Genomic DNA, 27536 nt, shown 5'->3' on the forward strand with positions numbered 1-27536 from the left:
CATACACAGGTAATTGGTTCAGTGGAATAGCAGTTTCTTCTGACTTCCAAAATAAGTTAATATAACTTGAAACTCGCCACAGTTGTCTGTGAGTGAACAAATTGTTTATTGAATCAAATAAATCGATGCATGTCAGTGTGAATGTGAAACAATTGTATTTTTATATATAGCAGAATAAATCAAGAAACTATTTATTATCTTTAACAAATTACGTCACAACTGACAGAATGGGTTGTGACGTAGCTGACAAAGAGATCGAAAACATTATGTTCACTTGATATTCAAATGTTGAATAATAAATGCCTGATCACTCACTACATAATTGAATAGCATCGCTCTCAAAGTGATGATCAGTTTCAAGAAAGCATCAGCCTACTATTAGAGTGCCTGATATTCTGGAAATTTTATATTGTGAAGTAGGCTACGGTATATTATATTTAGGATATCATTCATCTATATATGCTAGGACATAATATACAGGACATATACTAGGACATATATATCTGGACATGCTAGGTATGTGGAAAAGTCAGGCTACCAAATTGTTTGTGATTTCCATCCTTCTACTGGATTTACCACAAATCAATAGCAGTGGAAGAAGTGATAAATACAATGAAGAAGATTCTGCGGAGACACCACCACTCCCCAATGATGTAAGGGGAAAGAAAAAAATTCTTGGTATCTTCAGGAAAGGTAGTAACAAACAAAAAGAACCCTTCGTTATGGAGCGAACTGTAAGTTTACATTTTTTATTTATTCACAGAAGCAAATAATCAAATCGATGGTCTTCGTTTCTTCAACATTTTATGTAGTGGCATTCATTTATGATTAGTCAATAAATGATTCTAATATATTAGTTCGTTGTGGAAAATTTTTGTAAGCCCACCTGAAAATACACAATATTAACAAAAATTTCAATAACAGTAAGAGTAGGCCTACAAAAAGCCTTGAGGTATCCTCAATCGGGTACTAGATAACTATTCCAAGTAGACTAGCCTTTACTCTTAAAAAATATCACTGTCAAGTGAAAAATTAAGCTCATTTGTGAAAAAAATCAATTTGATAAGCGGTTTGTATGCTGCAATATGTTATTTTGTTAGCTTACTGAACTTTGAAACTTGAAATTCTCAATGGTACTAATAAAATACTAATGATTCTTCAAAACAATCTTCCACGGAAAAAATGATTTAATTCAATATGTAACCATAATAGTATTCAAGTAAATTAATAAAATTTCATTTATATCAATCTGCATCTATGTGTATCTGAAACAAACATAAATATTTCACGGCTGACTGTTTAAAAATTATATTTTGATGGCTTAGAGTGAAAAACTCGTAGATCCAAAAATCAAATTTTACAGGAGACATTAAAAGCTGTTTATCCCTACTTATAGATAATATTATCATATTTTCTCATTGAATTTAGTACAACTATATGTCCATTGCTTCTCCAAATACAAATTCAACAGTTGTAAACAACGATCTTAATAATTATTTCTTGGACTTACAAGTTTTTCATTTTTACCTGATCATGACTTAAATGCTTTCAATATCATTCTTGACGTAAATGGTTTTCATAATAAACGATTCTGTGATCTACAGGTTTTTCACATTCTAAGCTACTATTATTTATGATGTGACTATATTAATTATGTTTTATTTTTCTGGAACTTAATGATAATATTTATCTGAACATTGAGTGGAAATAAAAATTAACAATGCTGAAATAATTCTTCAGAACTAAAGAGAATTTATAATTATCAAAATTATTAGAAATTGCGCATATAATTGAACATTGAAGACTCAGGCTTTGAACTCCTAGTTATAAAATGAAAAATCATTGAAAAGGATGATACCCAAATTACCAAATATTTGTTATATCTTGTGAATTATCATGTAATTGATCATATTATCGTGTATATGTAATAATTGATCATCATATTATCGTGTAGTAGTTCAGCAGACGTAGAGCAGTGGCGGATCTAGAATTTTATTTTGGGGGGGGGGGGGGCTGAACAGGGGAAAATTTTGTGAAAGGGCTTACATTTAATGAAGTTAATTGTTGAAGTTTTATGGAGTAAAAACGTGTGTTTCACAGTAAACGTTTTCAGGATGTTTTGTTTATTTATTTAATAATGAAATACATTAAAGTTAATAAAAGACAGATCAAAAATATGTAAAGGATTTATTTTTAAGTACATCGTACATTTAATATTTCGAAATAGTTCTACTACCTGGAGATGAATAAATAATGATGGGGACACAGTTGGAACTTTTGTTTGGAGACTTGAAGTGATGGTCTGAGAATTAATACTGTCATTCATCGCTAGTCGCTGTACAGGAACTGTAAACGCCTTGTGTGCTTTTGAGCAAACTTTTCAATTACCTGTGAAGAGCATACGCCAGTTAATCACTCGATCAAGGACTCGATCCCTAGAGGTGTTTTATTTTTCATGCCAGCCATTTTTCACTCAACCATTTTAAATTAAATTTTCTGATTTGTCCGGATTCTACATTAGTTGGAAAAACATAGGAGTTACTTGGAACCCAAGGTTTTGTTAAAACATTATAAATTCCCTCATCAATTATATTGGATTTTCCAACATAATTAGCAATGTCATATTTCTCCGAATGAGAGTAAATGGGTCTGCTTTCCAGAGGCTGAAGTAACTGGCCTGGGTCAGTATGTTCCGTCTGAGGTGACGCTCGAATTGTCGATGAACCAGTTTCGGCGCCATTTTGCATGTGAACGTTTTCACTTTTACTCTTCTTCGGGTTCTTGAAAAAGCAGGAAATATTTGTTTGTTTACGTTTAGACATTTCCACAACACAAACAATAACACGTTTATTTGAACTTCACACCTAATAAAAACGTTCGACAAGTACTTTTCACAAAGAAAACAAAGATAATATTAGCAATCACGAAACAGCTTACGGACTGACTAAGCGAGTAACAATGATTGCGAGGAGTGACAATAAGCTTGGGTAGGTGATCGAAGAAGGAAACCGGTTGTTCCAAGTAGGGGGGGGGGGAACCAGCGCCGACGCCTCTAGGGGAAACCGCTAAGTCACTGTATGTGCGTCCTCTATAGTGCGCGTTTGTTTCAATGAAACCAGATAAACGGAGCGGGCAGGCAATGTAAATGTAACTAAGATATTATACAAAGTATTAAAATGTTAAGGGATATAATACAATTGAAGACGTAGTAGTGGAATTAGGTCATTCTTGCCAATGAATATACTTTACCAGCTTCAAACTAATTATATTTGTATAAAATTTACATTCTTACAAAAAAAAATTTAGGCGTTTTGGGGGGGGGCTTGAGCCCGAAAGCCCCCCCCCCCCCGTAGATCCGCCACTGACGTAGAGTGAACATCGTTTTCATTGTTAGTCGTAGTCTTTAGTTCAATCAGCAAAATTCTGCGTGAGTGTACAAAATTTTCGTTATTGAAATAGTATTCGTTAGTGATTCGTGAAACTGGGTCAAGGCTCGGAACGGTGATTTCGATATGAAATGGGATCACCAGAAAAACTATCACAATTTTTAGCATCGGAGTTTGAAGAAAGTGAAAATATAAATAACTCAGGACAAATGGAGTCAAGTGAAGAAAGTGAAAATATAAATGATTTAGGACAAATGGAGTCGAGAGATAAATATAATGAACTTGATAAATTACAATTATCTTTCAAGATGTGGGGCTCAAAACTATTTGAGAAGAGAAAAATATCTAAGGCCGACTACCAGTATTTTCTGGAGCTGTGTTTTGAATTAAAAGTCCTGGCACGAAAAACCAGTGAGAGCAGTGAAGTGGCAGCTGACAAAACGAGGATAGATGTGAGACTCAGCAAGATTGAGGAAAAAATTGAGAAGCTAACATCAAACTTCTCAATTCCAACACCAATCCAGAATAATCCAACCTACGCCGAAACGGTTCAACTACCCAAGAAGAAGGAAGAAAGGAAGCCAGGAGTGACTGCCGAGAAGATGAGTGAACAGAGGAGCAGACCAATACCCAAGGAAAAAACTGTTCTGATATAACCGGAGAACATCCAGGGCACAGAGACAGAAATAAGTGACAACCTGAGAATAGTTGTGAAAAAAACTGTTTCCAATGAGAACTCATTGAAAATAAAAAAGCGATCAATGTGTTGGGTGGGGGAGTGCTCCTAGTGATGGACTCTAGTGTGGACTAAAATAAAATTTTTGGTGAGTCTTCACTAAGAAATGCTGAATTTCTGAAGTTCATGATAGGAATCTGCTAGATTCAATGCAGATCGAGCAATTCAAAAATTATTCATTCAAGCCAATTTTCAAGATTGGTCCAAAAGACAAAAGTCAGGTTAATTGGGTGGTGGAATGCATATATAAGGAACAGACTCAAAAATATGTGGAGAGTATAATTATATAGATTGGTCTTCGAGCAACATCAAGGACCACGTGTCTGTTAGTAGATGCTTCCGCTGTCAAGGATTAAATCATATTGGCCGTCACTGTAATCAGCAACAAAACACATGCAGCCACTGTACGGGAACTGGTCATGAAATCAAGGCATGTCCAAATAAGAAAAAAAAGAAGTATGTGCTATTTGCAAAAAAACAACAAAATCCAGCAAATCACAAAGTTAGTGACAAAAGCTGTCTAGAATATGAAAAAGCATTGAGGAAACTAGTTAAAAAGACCGACTATGGGTACCTATAAAAAACTTTTTTCATGATACCGTGCAACGCTTCAGTAAACAAAAAGTTTCTATTGTAGCACAAATCAATATGAATAATACCTCTAGTAGAAATAAATGTAAGATGCTTAACAAATTGAAAAAATTCAACATAAAAAATTTCGACTGTGAAAACCCCAAAAAGTAGAACAAATCTTGTTCATAATTATGTAGAATATGTGAATTTTGTTATTTCTTTTGCATGCAAGGAAGACAACAGCATGCTGTTATCTAAGAGGGCTCAAGATTTTTAAAATGCTCGAAAACTCATCTGAATGAATGGCAACAACTCACTAACACTGAAGCAGGGTAAAGAACTGTTTTCTCTTGAAAATCTAAATGTCAAGAACTCATCATAGAAACAAGCGAACAAGCTCATCAGAGATCCATTAATACACTTGCTCTTCTAAACAGTTGGAGTTTAGTTAATCATCCCCTAATAGTAGAAATATTGATATTTTTAACAATGCAATCCAAGATATACCGGCAATGAGTATGTTGGGTTCTGTATTGGAGAATGAAGCCCTTCATTTTGTATTTTACAATCAAGAAATTGAAATAATATCAATTACTTAGAAATACTAAGTCAATATAATGCTAATGCTACAGAGTATCCTGCTGGATTTTTCGTGGGTGTGTCAAAGTACGAAATATATTGTTAATACAATGATAGAACTTCGTAACCTCCTTGAAAAGGCTGATGCTGAAAATGCTAAAATCTACAAGCAGATTCTCAATGGTATATGTTATGACGTGACAAGTAGAGCTATTGATGGAGTAAAAAGAAAAGATATGAACATATTTTATAATGAAAACATTTCTATCAAAAACAAACACTCTATACCGAATGAGATACAGTCTAGAAGAGAGAGGCAATATGTTATATCCTTAGAAGAGGAGAATAGGTTCAAAACAACTGAAAAATACATATTAGTCACTAGAGATACAGACCTTATGCTAGATGGCGAGCTAATGAGTGAAATTAATAAAATTCACATCAACAAGCCCAGATTCCCATAAATCAGTTGGATAGAAGGAGTGCCTGGATGTGGAAAATCTACATATATAATACGAGAGCACTCTCCAGGAAGAGATTTAGTTTTAACTTAAACTAGAGCAAGCATAAAGGATATAAGAGATTCAGTCTCAGCACAATACGCCAGTCCCATAAATAGAGAGATCACAAGTAGTTACCAAGATTAGTGGAACAGAATTTCAGATTTCTGTGAGCCGGAAGAGTATATAAGCGGTCTCCAGTGGATGTCTGTTTTGCACTTCAATCATTCTACCCAGGAATCAGTACAAAGAACGCACAAGTAAGATCAATACTTCCAACATTTGAAAACGGCGAAATTCATCAGCTGAAGGAAGATACTCTGATCCTCACATTTACACAAAAGGAGAAGAAAATTCTCACTGATGGCATGAATAGATATGAGTCTCAAAGAATTAACACAATTCACGAAGCGCAGGGGCTCACATCAAAGGATGTAGTGTTAGTGAGGATTGACACAAGAGACAATAAAATTTATAACAGTGTATCACACGCTATTGTCGCAATATCCAGACATACAGAAAGCTTCAGATATCCCACAACAGGCTACGATCATGCAACACAGGATATTATTGATAGAGTAAAGGACAGAACAGAAAAAGAGCTTATGGTATAGAGCAAAAAAAACTTGGAAGGTGAAGCCAATACTGAACATTGTGAAATTGATGAATAAACTGGTAGAAGAGCTCGACTCAGAAGATATAAATGATATTGCAACTCTGGATCCTAAATATATGTTCGATTGCTTGGAACAGTTCAACCTGAGAATAATTAGTTTCAATATCAGAAGTTACAACAAGAATGTTGATGAGTTCCTAATCCAAGGAGAGGACTTACAGTGTGACTTTGATGTAATTGTATTGACAGAATGCTGGATGTCTTGCAGTAAAACTCCACGCATAATAAGTAACTACAATCTATATGCAACAGAGAAGAATCATCTACAGAATGATGGAGTAATTGTATATGTTGAAACTGATATTAACGTTGAAGTTGAGGAGTCAGAAATTCGACAGGCCAACTGTTTGAATCTCCGCCTCGAAACTCAAGGAAGTATATTTGTCACCTTCCAACCCAGATTTGACAGAATTCATCAACGTTATGATACATCTGTTTGAGAGATCAAGTCAACATTCCCATGTAGTTGTAGGAGACTTCAATATTAACACAATAGAACTAAACAAGCATCGTCAACTGCATGATTATGAGAGCTTACTCAGTGAATTTGGTTTTGCTCACTGTATTAAACAGCCTACTCGCTCCCACGACAACACCGCTTCATGCTTGGATCACATTTTAGTGAATTTCAAAAAAGACCCAATGCCAATAGTTTTTTTCAAAACTCAATAACAGACCACTTCATCACTATTCTAGGAATAAGAAGCAACAAAGATATTGATAATGCAGAGAAGAAGCATAACAGAGAAGTCTTCAAAAAAGTCAAGTTTTCATCACTGCTTGTGGAAGAAACAAACTTGTGGACTCCATTCACAAGCAGGATAGTACTGAAGGCGCATTGAAAGAGTTTGTCACTATAATGAATAAGCACGTGGAAGAATGTAAGAAAGCTTACTCCGTTCCACACAGAAAGAAAAAAATCAATCTATGGATATCAGTGGGAATAATAACATCAATAAGGAGAAGAGATAAACTTCACAAACAATGTAGAAATAGTACATAAAATGTGCAACTACACCAATATTACAGGAAATTCAGAAACCTATTAACTAGAGTTAAAGTAGAAGCAAAAAAACAATATTCTTCCCACATGTTTCGAAACTTAAGAGATGCAAAGCAGACATTGAAGGTGATACGTGAAATAATTGAAGTTCAGAGATCAAGAACACAAATCAGAAAACTGGATGTACAAGGGAGAGAATTGAAACTGGGAGAGAATGACGAAGACATTTACAAAAGTTTTCAACGAGTTCTTCGAAAATATTGGATTTGAACTGACACAAAATATATTGAACAACAACAACCTGCAGACGAACCCATAGTTACAAACACTAGATGTGAGACAATATATTTACACCTGTACATGAAGAACAAATGATAAAAGTAATCAGCAGTCTCAAATCAGACAGCGCACCAGGTCCAGATAACTTCAGACCAGAGCTCTTCAAACAGAATAGTATAGCTCTTGCTAGACCATTAACACTGATTGCCAATAAAATCCTAGGAGAAGAAGGTACCTTTCCTCAGTGTTTGAAGGAAGCTATTATATGCCCAATTTTCGAAGCAGGGGACAAGAGAGATTTGAACTGTTATGAACCAATATCACTTGTCAATATATTAGAGAAAATTTTAGAGGAATGTGTCGAATCGAGACTCATCAACTTCCTTGAAAAGAAACATCATTTTATCACCAAATCAATATGACTTCAAATCAAACTGTAGTACCAATGATGCAAACCACAATGTCATTTCTAAAATAACAGAGAAAATCAACTGTGAGGAGAAACCACTGGCAATTTTTCTGGATCTGAAAAAAACATTTAATACTGTGTCACATGATATTCTGCTGGAGAGACTCCACAACTATGGAATCAGAGGAGTGGCATGAGATCTATTCAAAAGCTAATTGTCAAACCGGACCCAGGGTCTCACAGTCAATGGACAAAGAAGCAGCAAGCTCAAAGACGAATATGGAGTACCGCAAGGTACAGTCCTTGGTTCAACACTCTTCTTGATTTATATAAATCCTCTGTGCAGTATAAAAATTGAAGGCAATATCACCACCTTAGCAGAAGACACAGTTCTTATGTTAACAGGGCCAACGTGGCCGATAGCATGAAGTAAAGCTGAAACTGGATTACAGAAAATATCACATTGGCTAAATCAGAATCTGCTCACTCTTAACTATGACAAGACCCACTTTCTAACTTTCTCAGCTACACAACATGGACAGCCCACAGAAAATCTTCTAACAGTCAACTTTTCCAACACCACGGCATTCACTATCCACAGAAAATCAACAATAAAATACCTCGGCATTATACTAGACTCTTTTCTACGCTGGGATCATCATAAAGATTGCCTCTGCAAGAAGTTTAGAGAAATAATATTCAAGTTAAAAATGCTGAGAACAATTAAAGACGAGAAGTGCATGAAGATGTTCTACTATTCCTTAGTTCAGTCTTTGCTTACCTATGGAATTGTAGGATGGGGAGGAAAAAACTACGTTCACGCCCTTATAAAAGGGGATCAACCGGGACGCCAACCAATATGAGAGCATTATACTGAACCCCTTATAATATTTAATTTTATTTTTGCTAAAGTTAAAATTTTAAATGTTCCTGTTAAGTAGTCAACATAACTCGCTGAAGTCGCTCTATGACATGAGTTATTAAAGTAGTTATTTCCATTGGAGAAGACGACAGCAGCTCACCAGGAATAAGGCATAGGACACAAGAGGCAAATCCATGCCACATCTTCAAATTTGTGAAAAATTGGCGCACGTGAGTTGTAAAATATTTTAGAGGGCCCTCAATGCAACGAATTTATAGAAATTCGATAAAGCTAGCTCGTCGAAGATTACATTTGAAAATCAAGCTTGATTTGAACTTATTTGTGCAAGTAATTATGAATAAAGGAAAAGTCTTATGAAGAATATTGATGAGATTTGAATATATAAGTATCTATCACTATCTAAATTATTACGTATGCTCATTCAATGTATTTGAATATCAGTATTATTTCAAGAAAAATTACCAGAAGCTCAAAGTCCCTAAGATGAGTTATTTTATCTAAATTCCACTGACCACCGAACTCATACCCTGAGAATTGATATTTGAATTTTGATATTGTTGGAATATGGAATTATAAATTTTCATTTGGTAAGCGAAAGCAAGTCAAACAATTGAAACATATAAATGTATAATGTATGCTGATAGGATAATTACAAGAACTATTTATCGATATTAGTAAGCATGATAAGAGTTTTACTCGAGCCATCTGAGATATTTTTTATATTTATTGTTCCATATTTTATTTTTGCTCATTGATGCCAAATGTAATTATATTATGTTCCATTTGTTGATAGGTGTACCTTTCATTTATAATCCTGTCCTCATGCATGACCAATCTTGTACGAGTATGTTTTATTATTATTGACAAATTAATAAAATTATCAACCAACTATATTCTTCACCGAATGTGTTGGCTAAATCAGCAATATACAGTGTTGATCATTAAATCTTCAGAAATATTATGTTCTCAAGATTTATTTGAATGGTTCAGCCTTATTACTGAAGTCGAATTGACTGAAACACATGGTCATAGAATTACGCCTAATCAATTCTGTTTAAAAGTCATAGAAAGTATGTAAGGTGGTAAATTGCAAATCCTTTACAGATGATACGATGTTCTTGATATTTATAAGAGCAGTAGCTGAATTCCCTCTTTTGCGAATAAATTCACAAAAAATTAAGGCCGTCCGGCTCGCAAAATTACTGGGTTCAAACCTCAGCTCTAGCTCAGTGGTAGATACATGAATTTTCCAAATACAATTAATCACCATAAGGTTCAATGACCGGTGATTAATAATTCTTACCGCTGCTTCTATGAAGTTCTTGAAGAATACCAGTGAGGAAATTAAAAGAATATTTGATGACTGATTATCAGTAACCATGTACCCACTAGAGAATAATAAAGACCAACTATAGTTCTTTCTAGTTGATTCTTGAAACGCTCGTCATGAATACAGGTATTCACCAATTTATCCTTCTGAAATTCCTTAGAAATTACAGCGCCAGTTCTTGAAGCTCTCTGGATCCTTATATGATATAACTGGAACCTTATTAATATAATTTTCAATATACTTGTTCTGGCAGACTAAAATGATTATCATCAAAGGATGATAAATACTGAGTGCTCTTAATAAGATCAATATTACTTGATTCAATAATTTTATGTGCTGCTGAATATTTATTGGTACCAAAACAGCTCAAACTGTATATCACGAGATGAATTAGGATAAAATAAATTTCTATGATTTGTATGCTGACATAAAACACAAAATATATTCCCATAAAACAGTGTATATAAGATATTCAATATCTATAATTTCCTTTAAATAAATTCTTTTCCAAAATCTGAACAATTATCACAGGTTTTGATAGCTTTCACAATAGTGAGTTTCAAATTCATAAACACATTATATTTAATACTGATGCTTGGACTTCCAGTCAATTCAGAATTCTACAATTAAAAACCTGTTCAGTCTATCGATTTTGATATGATATACTTTGCTCCATTAGTAAATAATAATAATTAATAAAATTGATATTCAACATGAGATCTCAGGGTTTTATAATGAGTTCGGGCCGTGCATGGAAGTAAGCTTCCTACATATATCCAGTAAATTCATAAAATGTTCTTATAAACTATGTGATAGTATTCAACACGTTGTGATTTTTTCTTTGATTTAAGTTAATTTTAATAGCGCTTTTAGTTGATTCCCCCACTATACGTAGGAAAGCCTAAAACGAGCTCGTTTGATTTATCACTCACATTAATGACGTTCTTGACGGTCTTGTGGATTGAATTAATTATTTCCAATAATTAATTAGGCAGGTTCCTTTCGTCTCTGCTGGGCTAACGCGTGGTCCAGATTCTTATAGATTTCTTTCTGAATTAAAGATATATTCATGGGAATTGATTACAAATTACGAACTCTTTAACAACACTGAGTTCACAGATAATTTAACATTAATTACAAATATTTCACATTTAAAAAAGGGGTTGGCTTGGTAATTTTCAAAATTTAAAGGAAGAAGGAACCCTAAACTCTATATGCATCCTCTCAGGTCAAGATTGCAAGCCAGAAGAAAGAGGTTTTCAGAAAAATTTATTTCTTCCTAGAACAATTTTGTGAGCTTCTTTCTGATTGGTCTTCAATTTAGTAAACTCAATACAATTGGTCGCCTCAGAATCAGGGCTTCTTCAACTTTATAATAGGAAAATTTTAATAAAAAGTTTTCATATAAATATATGGAGTGTTTATCTTAAATTAATTTCATAAATAAATCGTGATATACGATGTTAATAAACAATATACATTTAGTTTTTTATGTGAGTTTTGTATACTCTTGATTCTCGTGCTTTTTAGATTATAATAAATATTTATACAGAAATAATAGTTGTCCGTATTTCTATACATCAACCTTCCTTAGTATATATAATAATACATCTTTTGTGAGTAAATTTTTATAATTTCAACCTATTATACTGGTTGATCGAACAATCAGCTGATTCGCTAGGTATTGATTCAAATAACTATCGATTTATTCTAGATCGATTGATTCATTTGAAGTTGTAAACAAACAATTCTAACCTCAATGTACATGCAAACTTTTATTTTCTATAATCTGCCAATAATAAGTAAGCCGATTCATATTTTTTAATTCTGCCAATGGATTCCTTAGTTGTTGAATCACAGTTATACATGTTTTCTTATCATTTTTGATAATACTATTACTCTTTATCGCTAACAATATTTGATTTAAGTTGATTGATCCTTTGACTAGGTCTAACTTCTTTTCCATTTTATAATTCTATTAAAATTCACTGGTTCATTTCAAAATATTTGATGGTACTAAAATACCACATGACACAATACGCCCTCTGATTTCTGATATAAAATGACAATTCGAGAATATAATATAATTTTATGATCCTGTTGGTTTTGGATCAGAAATCACACATGTTACAAAGCCTGTTAATAAATCTTATGAGAATCGTGTCTCATAACAATTCAACAACACATATAATAATGAATAAATTCAATTCAAATACATACGCCTTACATCGGCCAATCTCCTAACACATACAATTTATAAGTATAAATTATCTCCTCCTCCATACACAATATAAACATTTTTTTCCAATCCACGCTCCACCCTCAGGCTGCAAGCACATTTGAACGTTAGTGCAAAATCATTGCCAACCTAACAACACTATAGTTCTCTGACTTGCAGAATATAACATTTCTTCTCCCTCGACATAGAACAGTGGCTTGTACATTCTGATTTCTCTCTCTTAATTAATTTGGGCTTTGTGCTTACACAATGAGTAATTTTAATAAATAATCTTTGGTAAATTTTATTGACAAGAACCTATTAGTCTTTTAGTACATGAACTTTGGCTTAACAATCTTTGGTGGTAAAATTAGGCAGTTTTATCATTTGGTAGATAATTTTATTCATTTTCTCCCTTGGATTTACACATTGATAATAATAATATAATACTTTTTATAACATGTTTACATATATAATTCACATTTATATGACACTTGAGCCTTTTTTTCTGGGGTATCAACTTGGGCGATTCAATAGGCATTGAATACTTGGGTTCTTGCAGTGAACAGCTGACTTTTGTTGGCTTCTGTTCATCAACTGTCGCCATTTTGATGGTTCGAAGATATACGGTAAGCTGGTTTTTAAATTGAATGTTATTTATTCTATTGGTTTGTGATTGATGATGGTGTTATAGATGGCTTCTAAATTTTTTATTTCTTTATTTTCAGGTGTTGCTGGTCGAAGTGGATACTCGTCTGCTAAATAAGTGTGTTGTTTGGCATTCGTCTCGTATGTATTCATTGAAAGGTGAGGCGAGTGACATTCCATCTAAATATTATTATTTACCTCCTTATAGCTTAGTGTTTCGATAATACGGTTTGAGATTAGAGATATTTTCCCACCAAGTTAAATTTGGTTTGCATTCTTCATACAACTGAACTGTATTACGTTCAGTTACGGCTGCAATTTTATATGGTCCAGTATAAATATGAAAGAATTTTCTGGTAGTTTTCTCTAATGCATTGGATAATCTATGACTTTTTAAGAGTATTCCATCTCCGATATTGTATTTAAACTGTTTGGATTTATTATCATGATAATGTTTTCATGAGGTCGCTGACCTTTCTAATCTCTGTTGTACAATGTGACAGATGTCTAGGTTAGGATGAGTTAAAGCATTCGGCAGTGGGAAATCTATTAACTTTTCAATAAACATTTTATTTCTTTCCCCGAAAAAAACTTCTACTGGTGTATATCCTGTATTTTCATTGATACAATTGTTGAAACACTCTTCCAAGAATGATAGATATCTAACCCAACTTTGATGTTTTTCAGAGCAGTACGCCCTCATGAATCGTGAGATTTCTGCCATACGGCACTCCACAGGACTCGAGCTAGGAGAGTATGTGGAAGTTCGAGATATTTTTATATTGGCCAGGTCAAGTATTCTTTTCCATTGTTTACTACAAAAATATGAGGCATTATCTGATAAAATGCGCTTAGGTTTTCCTACTTGTGGAGTCCACTTATCCACTACGCAATTCGCTAGGGTTTCACCTGTTAGTTTACCGATGGGAAAGAACATGGTGTATTTAGAGAATGTGCATGTTAACACGAATATATATTTTTTCCCATGTTGTGCTAGGGGTAGAGGACCATAAATGTCTGCTGATACTAACTCCAATGGGGCGGTCGGCAATATAGGTATCATTTCTCCCCTGATTTGATATTTTAGATGTTTTGTTTTCTGACATAGGTCGCATGCTCTTAACACTTTGACTACCTTTTTGTGCATACCTTTCAAATAGCAGGCTTCTTCTAGTGTACATATCGTTTTTCTTACTCCAAAGTGGCCAATTCTCTCATGTGTTTCCTTAATCACTTCCTCTGCTATTTCTTTTGGTATTATGATTCGCCAGTTATAACTTTGTGGTGTGGTGTGGTGAAATAGAAATCCTCGGTATCGCGTGTACTGTCGTAGGTAGTTGGTTGGTTCCGGTGATCCTTCTTCCAATATTTCTAAAATTTGGGATAGCTTGGGGACTTCTTTTTGCGCGTTCTGAATCCTTCTGGGTGTTAGTGTATTCTTGTAGACTTTAGGTTTGATATTTTCGGGATATGGTATGCTTTCGTCCATTTCCATTGCATAGGATTTCAGGTTTGTGTCGTTACAGTATGTGGCATCTAATTCTTCGGATAGAAAATCGGCTGTTTGGTTTTGCTTTCCTGGTAAGTGGGTGAGATCGAGATCAAACTCTTGAAGAGCGAGAAACCATCTTGACAGTCTGTTGTGGTTTAATTTAGCTGTTTAAAAAATGTAAGAGCTTTGTGGTCGGTGTTGATATAAATTTTATTTCCCAACAGTAGTGTGCGGTATTTTTTACATACTTCTACTATACTTAATAGCTCTTTTTCTGTAATCAAGTAACGTCTTTGTTCTGGGTTTAGAGTTTTACTAAAGAAGACCAATACTCCTTTCTCTCCCTCGACACTTTTCTGAAATATTTCAGCTCCTATAGCGTAATCTGAGGCGTCTACGTTTATGTAAAATGGTTGGCTCATATCGGGATGACTTAATACAACTATTTCAAGGAAAGCCTCTTCAAATTCTCGAAATATCTTCTCTTCTGCTTCTGTCTACTTCCACACTTTGTTGGTAGATAGTACGTGACTTAATTGGGCAGTGTAGTGTGACATACGGCTATTGAAACGTCTATAGAATTGAAGGAATCCAATGAATTTCTGCAGTTGCTTTCGGTTAGTAGGTGAAGGGAATTTTCTGATGGCTTCTAATTTACTGCTATCTTGGGAGATGCCGTCTGGGGTGATGATATGTCCTAAATATTTGTCTTGTTGTGCAAAGAATTCGCATTTTGACAATTTCAATTTGATTCCACACCTGATGAGGCGATGAAACACTGTTTTCAGATGTTGGCAATGGTCCTGAATATTTGCTGAAGAAATAATTCCATCATCCACGTAGAGTGTACAGAAATCTGTGACATCTTCTCCTACAGCTTGACGAAGGCAACAAATAAATATGGCCATGGCGTTCCTCAGTCCAAAAGCTAGGCGGGTGAAGCGGTAATTTCTTCTGTTGAATAAGAATGATAGATAATCTCTTGATTCTGCTGCTATCTGGATCTGCCAATAACCTGCGCTTAGGTCAACTGTAGAATATACATTCTTCCCACTAAAGGTTTGAAGTACTTGTTCTATCTGGTCTGGGCTCTCACGGTCATCTTCCAAAATGCTGTTAAGCGCTCGTGCATCCAGACATAATCTCACGGTGCCATCTTTCTTAGCAACACATACAATTGGCAAGCTATATTGAGAGCTTGATGGTTCAATAATCCCCAATTCTAACATTCTATCTATCTCTGCTATAGCTGCCGGGCGGTATGTAAATGGTATTGGATAAGATTTTCGGGAATAGGCTTCATGAGGTTTGACTTTGAGTCCGCATTCAAAGTCTTTGGCTAGACCTGGTTGTTCTGAGAAGACATCTCTATTCTCAATGAAAACCTTCAAGACACTGTTTTTTGTATCTAGATCCCATTCGGCATAACAGTTTATCTTATCCAATAATCTTTTCAACATTTCTTCAGAGGAAACCTCTTTATCAATCACACCATCATCTGTTGTCGTTAAACTCAACACTTCAAAATGCTCCATGGTTTCTTTAATTTCATGAATACCCCAAGTCCTAGGAACGCCTTCCATGTGATATGCAAATTGTACTATCCGATTTTCTCCAGGATGTCTTTTTAAACTGAGAGGTGTGATAATTTCGTTGGTGGTGATTTCAGGACTTGCATGGAATTTTATTGTACGGAAATTCAAACAGGTTCGAAAATATTGTAGGAAATCAGTGCCTATTATCATTTATGGACCTTTGACTGGTAACACTAGGAAAGTATATTCAAATATAATACCTTCTATTTCTACTTTTAAGAGACATTGAGTGGTCACTCTTATTCTTCTGCCAGGATTAATACCGGAAATGTATACATTAGTAAGGGGTAGTGTAGCTATTGCATGCTTATCTTTGATGTTTAGAAACATATCCTCTTGCAATAAACAGCATTGTGAGCCACTGTCAATCAAGGCTTGTAGTTTAGTCCCATACAATTTGCATTCGATATAAGTTTGTAGTTGACTCTCTGGCATGACTTCGGTACTATCAGGATTTTCTAAGAGTGTTTCACGCTGATCGTCCCGGAAAGTAGCGTCTATGTGGAGAGGCTTAGTAGGTTCCTCTAGTTTGGCAGATGGATAATTATCCTTTACTTCTGGGGTGTCATATAGTCATGTGGTTTTAGGAGCACTTATTTCTTAATTTGGTGGTGGGTTATTTGCATGTTGATTTTGGGTTGTCTTTGTTGTATGTGCTACTGTGTAAGATGTATTTTTGTTCGGTTATGATTTTGATGTGTTTCACCTTGATTCTTGTGACCTCCATCTCGCTTGTAATTATTCCCATTTAAACGATCTCTGCCATCATAATATGCTCCTTTACCCTGTTGTTTGTTATTGTAATATGGAGATCTATTTCTAGAACTGTTTTCAAACGATTGACTTCTGCTGGTAATTTCAGTGTATTTTGGATATCGAGTGTTTGCTCCGGCATTTGACATTTGATTATCACCATTATAACTTCTCCTGAGACTATTGCTATTATGCTGAAGAGTGAGATTGTAATTTCCTGCACGATAGTTTACCTGATTTGATTCAGAAGTAACGGACTGGATACAGTGTAAATGTTCTATCAGTTCTTTGCAACTGGAAATCAGAGATACTGCTAGTGTCATGCGGACACTGAAAGAAAGCTTTTTGATAATATATTTGCTAATGATGAATCTGCTAAAGATTCGTCTAGTTGCGAATTTTTACACATCATCTTAGCCACAAATTCGGTATAAGAATGTCTGCTTCTATTATCATATGTGCATGATATAATCTCTGATAGTGCGTCCATCTGTTTACGTTTGCTCCAATACTGCTGCAGGAACTGGGAGATGGAGTCCTCCAGGCTATTGATATCTCACATCCGGCTTTTGAAAAACATCAGCAGCTCGCCAAGTAATAGACTGGACAGTTGGAAACGCCATACTAACCAAGAGGTGGGTATCAATTCCTGAATGGCTTTTATTTGATCTATGAATGGTCGGGGTTGCATGTGACGGTGGGAGTTGTCAAATTTTCCAAGATTTTGGAAATGTTGAGTGCCATTTACCACTTCAGTCGGTGTATAATGCATCCGACTGACTGGGATACTTTCCATACGGGTCTCTATTCTGGAGACTCGTTCCTCGTTTGCGATCCATTTATCATTCATAATTTTCTCATTTGTATTCACTTCATCGTACAATCCGGTGAGCTTCAACTGTTGTCCGCCAATGGCATTCTCTAACATGCCGTATCTCTCTCTTGATTTTGCCCCCTCCTCCGCTAAATTGGCTATACATGTCTGCACGTTACTTTGTTCCTTGACTATTTTTGCTATTTTATCATTATTTTCCTCCACTTTTGACTCTATCTCACCCTTATTTTCTAACACCTTTTCCATGACAGTTCCCATGATAGTGGTGCCTAGCTCCTTACCCAATACGTCCACCTGTTTTCCTACTTCCCTGGGTATCTCATCTAACCACTCATTCACTTGGCATGTGACATCATCTATATGGGTTTCTAACTTTTTGATGACTGTAGATTGCATTTCTATTTTAATGTCTAGCATGCTTCTCACTTCCTCTTTGAAGTTAGAAAACTTTTCTTCCATTTTTTCCACACTCCCTTGTACAGCTTTGACATCCTGTCTGACCGTTTTGATCTCTTCTTGTACAGCTTTGGTATTTTCCTCCGCTTTATCCTGGATGGCTTTAGTGACTTTAGTTTGTCCTGCTAAGATTTGACTGAGCATGAGTTTAAGTTCGTTTGTAGAATCATTTGCCATAAGATTGGTAATGTAACCGACTGAAGAGTCTAATGTGGTGTTGCGATTTTCTAGGTTGGCGGTGGCGGATGGTGGTTGACTGGCTACATCGTATGGGGATTGGTTGGCGGCATTCTCTGCTCCCTCGGCGACACCTGGAGCGATCTGCGGAGACGTCGGTACTGGGTTGGACGCCCTCACTCCCTCATCTCCCTCAGCCAGACTCTCATCGGAGTTAATCGCATCTACGACGTTATCGATCTTAGTAGAAGACAATTGGGCCAGGTTTTGCGGGTCGAAATTGATGGAGCATATGCTGCCTCCCTCTCTCTCTCGTGGGGTCTCTGCTGCATTGTCCTGGGGTTGTTGATTTGCCGGTGTCATGGTCGTAGGGTTCTGGGGGTGGTCACTAAAGTAGGAAATTTGTGAGTTAGCCGGTGACTGGTTCATGGTGACGTTATTATGTATTACTTCAAATAAATAGCCGAGTGTACTACCAAATTACCGGAATATTAAAATGGACTCACTGCTAGTGCCTATTCTGGATGAAATTGTGTGGTGTTAAAAGTTTCAAGTGTCATGTACATAGATTATGAAAAGAACATCTAGTTACAGGTATGATTGCCAACATGTATATATTACATTAATATAGTTCTTAAAATTTTAGTTAGGGTCTTATCTTCCTCAATAATGATAATGTTATAATGCTTCAGATAACCTATAACCCTGGTCAGCATACAATATCTAGATTCAAAGATCAAGATCAAAATTTGGTTATAAAATTTTATGGAAATTTCCATCCAATTTTTCTTTATTATGAGAATTATGTTATCAAACTCGTGTGATACAGTTTGTCTGTATTTATGCAGCTTGAAAAATTTCAATTTGGAGAGCAACTCAATTATTTCAGCCAGAAACTTACAATAGATCATCAGATATATCTTGTTGAATAAACTTCAGATTATACTGCTTGCAGCTTTCAGTTTTATCAATAATTTCATTAATCATTGATAGTAAGATTGAGTAGGTAAGCTTTTCATCATGCCTCACGCTTGTGGTTCCATAATTGTGTAAGGTGGTAAATTGCAAATCCTTTACAGATGATACGATGTTCTTGATATTTATAAGAGCAGTAGCTGAATTCCCTCTTTTGCGAATAAATTCACAAAAAATTAAGGCCGTCCGGCTCGCAAAATTACTGGGTTCAAACCTCAGCTCTAGCTCAGTGGTAGATACATGAATTTTCCAAATACAATTAATCACCATAAGGTTCAATGACCGGTGATTAATAATTCTTACCGCTGCTTCTATGAAGTTCTTGAAGAATACCAGTGAGGAAATTAAAAGAATATTTGATGACTGATTATCAGTAACCATGTACCCACTAGAGAATAATAAAGACCAACTATAGTTTTTTCTAGTTGATTCTTAAAACGCTCGTCATGAATACAGGTATTCACCAATTTATCCTTCTGAAATTCCTTAGAACTTACAGCGCCAGTTCTTGAAGCTCTCTGGATCCTTATATGATATAACTGGAACCTTATTAATATAATTATCAATATACTTGTTCTGGCAGACTAAAATGATTATCATCAAAGGATGATAAATACTGAGTGCTCTTAATAAGATCAATATTACTTGATTCAATAATTTTATGTGCTGCTGAAAATTTATTGGTACCAAAACAGCTCAAACTGTATATCACGAGATGAATTAGGATAAAATAAATTTCTATGATTTGTATGCTGACATAAAACACAAATATATTCCCATAAAACAGTGTATATAAAATATTCGATATCTATAATTTTCTTTAAATAAATTCTTTTCCAAAATCTGAACAATTATCACAGGTTTTGATAGCTTTCACAATAGTGAGTTTCAAATTCATAAACACATTATATTTAATACTGATGCTTGGACTTCCAGTCAATTCAGAATTCTACAATTAAAAACCTGTTCAGTCTATCGATTTTGATATGATATACTTTGCTCCATTAGTAAATAATAATAATTAATAAAATTGATATTCAACATGAGATCTCAGGGTTTTATAATGAGTTTGGGCCGTGCATGGAAGTAAGCTTCCTACATATATCCAGTAAATTCATAAAATGTTCTTATAAACTATGTGATAGTATTCAACACATTGTGATTTTTTCTTTGATTTAAGTTAATTTTAATAGCGCTTTTAGTTGATTCCCCCACTATACGTAGAAAAGCCTAAAACGAGCTCGTTTGATTTATCACTCACATTAATGACGTTCTTGACGGTCTTGTGGATTGAATTAATTATTTCCAATAATTAATTAGGCAGGTTCCTTACGTCTCTGCTGGGCTAACGCGTGGTCCAGATTCTTATAGATTTCTTTCCGAATTAAAGATATATTCATGGGAATTGATTACAAATTACGAACTCTTTAACAACACTGAGTTCACAGATAATTTAACATTAATTACAAATATTTCACATTTAAAAAAGGGGTTGGCTTGGTAATTTTTAAAATTTAAAGGAAGAAAGAACCCTAAACTCTATATGCATCCTCTCAGGTCAAGATTGCAAGCCAGAAGAAAGAGGTTTTCAGAAAAATTTATTTCTTCCTAGAACAATTTTGTAAGCTTCTTTCTGATTGGTCTTCAATTTAGTGAACTCAATACAATTGGTCGCCTCAGAATCAGGGCTTCTTCAACTTTATAATAGGAAAATTTTAATAAAAAGTTTTCATATAAATATATGGAGTGTTTATCTCAAATTAATTTCATAAATAAATCGCGATATACGATGTTAATAAACAATATACATTTAGTTTTTTATTTGAGTTTTGTATACTCTTGATTTTCGTGCTTTTTAGATTATAATAAATAGTCATAAATAGTCATAACTTCCTTAGTATATATAATAATACATCTTTTGTGAGTAAATTTTTATAATTTCAACCTATTATACTGGTTGATCGAACAATCAGCTGATTCGTTAGGTATTGATTCAAATAACTATCGATTTATTCTAGATCGATTGATTCATTTAAAGTTGTAAACAAACAATTCTAACCTCAATGTACATGCAAACTTTTATTTTTCATAATCTGCCAATAATAAGTAAGCCGCTTTATATTTTTTAATTCTGCCAATGGATTCCTTAGTTGTTGAATCACAGTTATACATGTTTTCTTATCATTTTTGATAATACTATTACTCTTTATCGCTAACAATATTCGATTTAAGTTGATTGATCCTTTGACTAGGTCTAACTTCTTTTCCATTTTATAATTCTATTAAAATTCACTGGTTCATTTCAAAATATTTGATGGTACTAAAATACCACGTGACAAGTATAAGGAATTCTGACTAAAATACCGTCGTTGATCACACTCAGTATTGTCTCACACTGATGACCCCTTTGTCAGATGGTAACGAGTTGGATTGATGTCGGTACTATATTGTCTTGTGCAATATTTAGAAGCCTTATATTTATCTACCTCCTCAGCATTTATGAATAATTGTGGAGTCAATCAGAGCAGCGGTAAGGATTGCAGATTGATAAAGCGGCAGCAGATTGAAGCAACTGATAGCAGAGTTTTGTATAAGCTCCTTGAAGAGCTGGTAAGAACCATATGGTATCTTTATTTCAGCAGGCACCTAAATATAAAAAATATTCAAATCTCATTTGCTCTACCGACTACTGCCAGCTGGGCACATATAAGTCAAATATGGCTTTATAAGATGTTTGAATTTGCTGGCCTCTATAGCAAGGTTAGATTTGTGCAAGGACTCTAATGGATCATCTCCTCCATAATCTTTGGGATTTTTCACTCTTCTTGCTAGTTCTGAGAGATTGTCTGACAACTTCAATTTGATCTTCATAGTACCATGAGGGCAATACTCGAAACATCTGTGTCAGTCATTGTTGAATCTCCTTTCTTCACTCCAGGTCGTATTGATGTCACAAACTGTAATTTACTAAATTTTTTTAAGAAGTAATGACTCAAATAGAAAACATTGCTGTCAATTCAAAGCATTGGAATTTCTTCTTGTTTTTTTTTTATCACAAGAGCATCGTCTCTTCATTTCTCTCTTGCTCCTCTTCACATCAAAGACTGTTCTTCCTTCATCATTTTTTCGTCTTCCAAAGTATTCTTCCTCTTTCTGTCTCTTTTCTTTATTCTTCCTTCGTACCCATTTCCTCTCATATGCTTTTCCATTCTTGTTCCATGTTTTCTCGCCTAAGACGACTCTACTGTGCCTCTCCCCGATTCTTGGATCATCTTCTTCTGACTGCATTGTAGTCCAGGCAATGAATGATCGAAAAAGGGTATAGAGGGAAACGTTTGGAAGACAATTTTTGACTCTGCAGTCCTGTTTGGGGTAGTGAGGAGGTAAGCATATCAAAAGTCCCCATCCGTACCCCCTGCGAAAAGTGGGTGGGGGTGGTTCAAAGGTACCATTTTTTGGTTTCTCGCATATAACTCGAAAATTATGCATTTTACGGACATGACTATCCTATAAAATGAATATATGAATAAAATAAAATAAATGAATAAATAAATAAATAAGAGATTGAAGATTACATAATTTCCTACAATATTGATTTCACAAATTTTTCTATATCTCTTTCACTTCTCGCAATATCCGCTCTAAAAGATGTGACATTTTTGAAAAACACATTTTTCTTCGATTTTTTACTATTTTTTCTCTTAAAACGTTTTCAATATCGATGGGAAAAATCCATGCTGAACATAAACTTATAGAAGATCAAATTGTCTTCAATTTGATGTATAATTCCACAAGTTTACGTACATCCCCACGACTGTTGCAGCAGCTTCAGTGTTGAGTGTGAGATCTTCAATTATGGAAAAAGAGTCCAAATTGACAAAGGAATTTGGAGAGAATGTATTGTACACAATTTTTGACTTCGCAGCCCCAACAAAATTCCACCCCCAACATTTAATCTGCTACAACAATAGAAGGAAAACATTAAGTGGTGGAATAATACATCAAATTGAAGAGAAAACAAAGCTCTACAAATCTGCGGTGAGCATTCATTTTTAAGATGCATTGTTGGGGAGTTGTAGGCCCTGAACATCGAAAAATTGATTGAAAGCTGTTATTTCACAAGTTTACACATTTAGGAGCTTATTTCTCGAAAAATGTTGGAGATATCACAAATCACCACCAAACAAATATTGTAGAGAATTTATCAAGCTTCATTTTTGAACATTTAGTCATGTCGGTTGAACGCATTTTCTTCAAGATATGAGCGTGTAAGCAAAACATTGAAAAATGCAACTTTTAAACCACCCTCATCCCTCCAGCACAAGGCATAGGGATGGGGACTTTCGATATGTTCACCCCATAACTGGTCCCAACAAAGCTGCAAAGTCAAAGATTGTGTTCAAAACATTCTTTCAAATTCCTTTGTCAATTGGTCTATTTTTGCATAACTGTAGATCAGATCTCACACTCAACACTGAAGCTGCTGCAACAGTCGTGAGGATGTGCGTAAACTTGTGAAATTATACATCAGATTGAAGAGAATTTGATGTTCTATGAGCTTATGATCAGCATGGATTTTTCCCATCGATATTAAAAAAGTTAAAAGAGAAAAAATAGCAAAAAATTAAAGAAAAATGTGTTTTTTTTTCAAAAATGTCACATCTTTCAGAGCGGATATCTCGAGAAGTGAGAGAGATATGGAAAAAGTTTTGTATTCAATATTGTAGAAAATTATGTGAGCTTTAATTTCCTATGGGATAGTCATGTCTGTAAAATGCATAATTTTCGAGTTATATGCGAGAAACCAAAAAATGGTACCTTTGAACCACCCTCAACCTCTTGCAAAGGAGACTTTGATATGCTTACCTCATTACTACCCCAAACAGGACTGCAGGGTCGAAAATTGTCTCCCAAACTTTTTCCTCTATAACACTTCGTTGACTGGGCTATGGTTCAAAGTTTGGATCGTTGACATCGTCCTGATTCATTCCACTATTAGATGAACTATCATTTCTTGGATCATTTTCTTAAGATTGAGTGGGTTCAAAGTTTGGAGTGTTGACACCGTCCTGATTAATTTCACTATCAGATACTATACCTTCTAGACCCCAACTAAAGTTGAGATCCAAGTCTTCCAGCGAGGAGGAAATACCTGTAAAAATATAATAAACTCTTCAAAATAACACCTAACTCAATTAGCGTAGGATGAAATTAATGAACAATATTATCATACAATCTGAATGTTGGATAACTTCATCCTCACAATCCGATAGAAAATGAATTAAGCAACTCAACCTGGTTGAAAATTCTATAAAAAACATATAGAATTGAATCATTTTTGAGATAACTTAGTATGTTACTGGCAGTATGAAAATCGTCTCAATGATTCATGAAGGGGTTTTCCAATAAATGTCAGAATCAATATTAGAAAAGAAGTAGAGAAAAAAGAGTAGTCTTTGATGGATACAATTTTGGTCAAGAAAGGCAGATGCAAAATTTGTGGAAAATGAAAGAGTGATAAGTTCTTGCATAACGCAGAGTTTGAGGCTTTTGTGATACAATTCCAAAAGGATTCATCTTCAACATTTATACTACCTACTTACTTGGAACGTTTTTATCCTTTTTCGATAAAGATCACTTCACCATGTTCATACCGATTTGTCCTCTTGATGTCATCATCTGCAAAAAAATAAGAATGTTATTGCGGATCACGAAGTTTATTGGAATAATTATTCGATATAATTATATTATTTATTAATATTAAATAGTTACATACATGAATCTTTACCTCATTGAACTCTTGCAAAAATCGCGTGAAAACTATGTAAACGTTTTGACGTCAATAACGTGTAAAACGTTATGAAAACCACATATGTGTCAGATGATTGCGTTACGAGGTTTTCATACAAACATAACCTAGAAATGATAAATTAACCTGTTGAAATACACGTTTTCCAATAGAATATCATTTGAGAAAATTCAAGCTTTAGATAATAAATCTAAGAGATTCCCATTCGAAAAGATCAAACATAGTTCGTTTAAAAGTGAATTGATATGGCAATAGAATCAGACTTTGAAATCTCAGGTGTAAAATGAATGGAAGCTATGTAAAGCTGCGTACCCATATACGCGCTTCCAACCCGCACCGAGCACGCTCCGCCCTCGTACCGCCCTCGTTCCACAGTCGAACCACAGTCGCTCCGCCCACGCACCCATCATGAACGTTACGGAAGATGTTAGATCTTCTCGCGTTCCACGGTAGAACCACTCTTGCTTCCCGGTTGACCTTTAAGGTGCGTACAGACTGTAGCTCTGCTCCGCAACCGAACGTCACTCCAGCAGAGCAATTGATGATCGACCGGTGAGCAAGAGTGGTTCGACCGGGGAACGCGAGAAGAGCTAACATCTTCCGTAACGTTCATGATGGGTGCGACTGCAGAGCGGAGGCGGAGCGACTGCGGTGCGATGGAGGAACGAGGGCGGTACGAGGGCGGGGCGTGCTCAGTGCGGGTTGGATGCGTGTATATGTGTATGCAGCTCAAAACTTACCAATTATACAAGCTCTTCCAACTGTCTGCGACAACACACTGATCTACGTGGTTTGCTTTTTCTCCACCAAAGATCGTAATATCATTCTTGAGATGATTTCAATAGCTGTGAATCACATGGTCTTCATACCAAAAATGAGAAATACCGATTTTTGAAAAAAATTGATGTACGAGGTTTTCATTCTGATATATCTATTTCCTATCACTATGAGAGATGAACATATTGATCGCTTCCTGAGATGTATCAAGCTAATTATTGTATCGGTTTCACTCGACCGAATTTTGCATTCCTGCAACAACGGATCTCATGAAAAGCATTTCTTCGGTGTGCTTCGCGCCATGATAAACTTACAAAAGTGATAACTCCCACTTTTTCGAAATTCCAGGATGAACTAATCAGGAAAGCCGGGTATGAGGCGGAATCCTATCTTGTTGACGTGCCAATCGGTCGAGATATAATTGTGAAGGAGAGGGAGGGTCAAAAATTTTGGTCGAAGAAAAAGAAAGAATATACTATGACGATGTTTAAAATAGAAATATTTCGAATCATACACCCTGGAAGAGGCAGACTGAGGAATTTGCCAGTTGTGTTGTTGATGCATGGAGCCACAGGAAGCTCTTCAGACTATGTGTTTGCTGGCAAAGATGATAGTCTAGGTGAGTGAAGTTCTAGCTATTACTCTATTTTGATTCCCATGTTTCTTCCCAAAGTAAAAGGATTTCTTTCTCTGTGGTTTTTCTAAAAAATGATGTGTTATCTTCTAATTCACATAGTGAAGTAACAAGGACCCTTCAAGTAAATTCATAAATTGACATTACATTCCTCAATAAGCTTTATTAGTACTTTCATTCATCCAGTAGTATTAAATATGACATGATAACTATTATCGTGAATGATGAAAGACTAAATATTTGTTTTGTAGGGTTTAAAATAAGAATGTATTGCATTATTCACTTTGTTTTAAATTTATTTATTCAGTTGAATGGTTATAATACCTAACTTGGGACTAGAATAAATATTGATTCTGTAGGTTTCCATATCAAGTTTACTAATGGGGTAATTTTCTAGAATGCTATTCGGTAAATAAAGTTCTGTACTGAAGAAAATGCCAATGAGTTTTAATTTGAAGCTCAATTATTGCAGTTTTTGAATTCCAAGTCCATTGAGTAGTTCAATAAAAAAATATTGTAGTATGCTTTGACTCTTTTGATTTCACGTTTTTCTGGTGAGTATATTGAGGGGGGGAGGCAAACTGCATGCATTGCCCCCCCCCGACCACCACAGAATAAATAATATTGAATATGCATTTTCAAATAGATAACATTTTCATCATTTATATTGTAAAGATCAGCTAAATGACAAGAGTAATAATGTAGGTCTATGCTTCTTCGTTATCGAACAAGTGGAGAGAGGTTATTGTTAAGACATTATTCATTGCCCCCCAAAGTCGGCGCCACTGCCCAGAACTATTAGAACAAACCCTA

At 35.0% G+C, this 27536-nt stretch overlaps 3 protein-coding genes across 3 annotated transcripts in view; all 3 read left to right on the plus strand.

Annotated features, from left to right (window-relative positions):
• Positions 1 to 355: 355 nt before the first annotated feature.
• LOC120350873 (lipase 1-like) lies at positions 356 to 26708 on the plus strand (the record flags this gene model as incomplete). Its single annotated transcript, XM_039425948.1, is given in 2 exon segments — positions 356 to 734; positions 26438 to 26708. Coding segments are annotated over 2 exon segments (496 nt in total), but the record flags the coding sequence as incomplete, so codon positions are not given.
• On the plus strand, positions 17331 to 19650 carry LOC120350875. The gene is made up of 2 exons (XM_039425949.1): positions 17331 to 17695; positions 18583 to 19650. Exons 1-2 carry the CDS (start codon positions 17591 to 17593, stop codon positions 18934 to 18936), a joined length of 459 nt encoding a protein of 152 aa, XP_039281883.1. The 5' UTR covers positions 17331 to 17590; the 3' UTR covers positions 18937 to 19650.
• Positions 26709 to 27407: 699 nt separating the features above from the next.
• Positions 27408 to 27536, plus strand: part of LOC120351079 — a 2008-nt gene continuing 1879 nt past the window's right edge. The window contains exon 1 of the mRNA XM_039427038.1: positions 27408 to 27416. Coding sequence (XP_039282972.1) covers positions 27408 to 27416 — 9 coding nt within the window. The remainder of the gene's footprint in view (positions 27417 to 27536) is intronic.

This window comes from Nilaparvata lugens, chromosome 4, assembly GCF_014356525.2.
Source record: "Nilaparvata lugens isolate BPH chromosome 4, ASM1435652v1, whole genome shotgun sequence".
Taxonomy (NCBI): domain Eukaryota; kingdom Metazoa; phylum Arthropoda; class Insecta; order Hemiptera; family Delphacidae; genus Nilaparvata; species Nilaparvata lugens.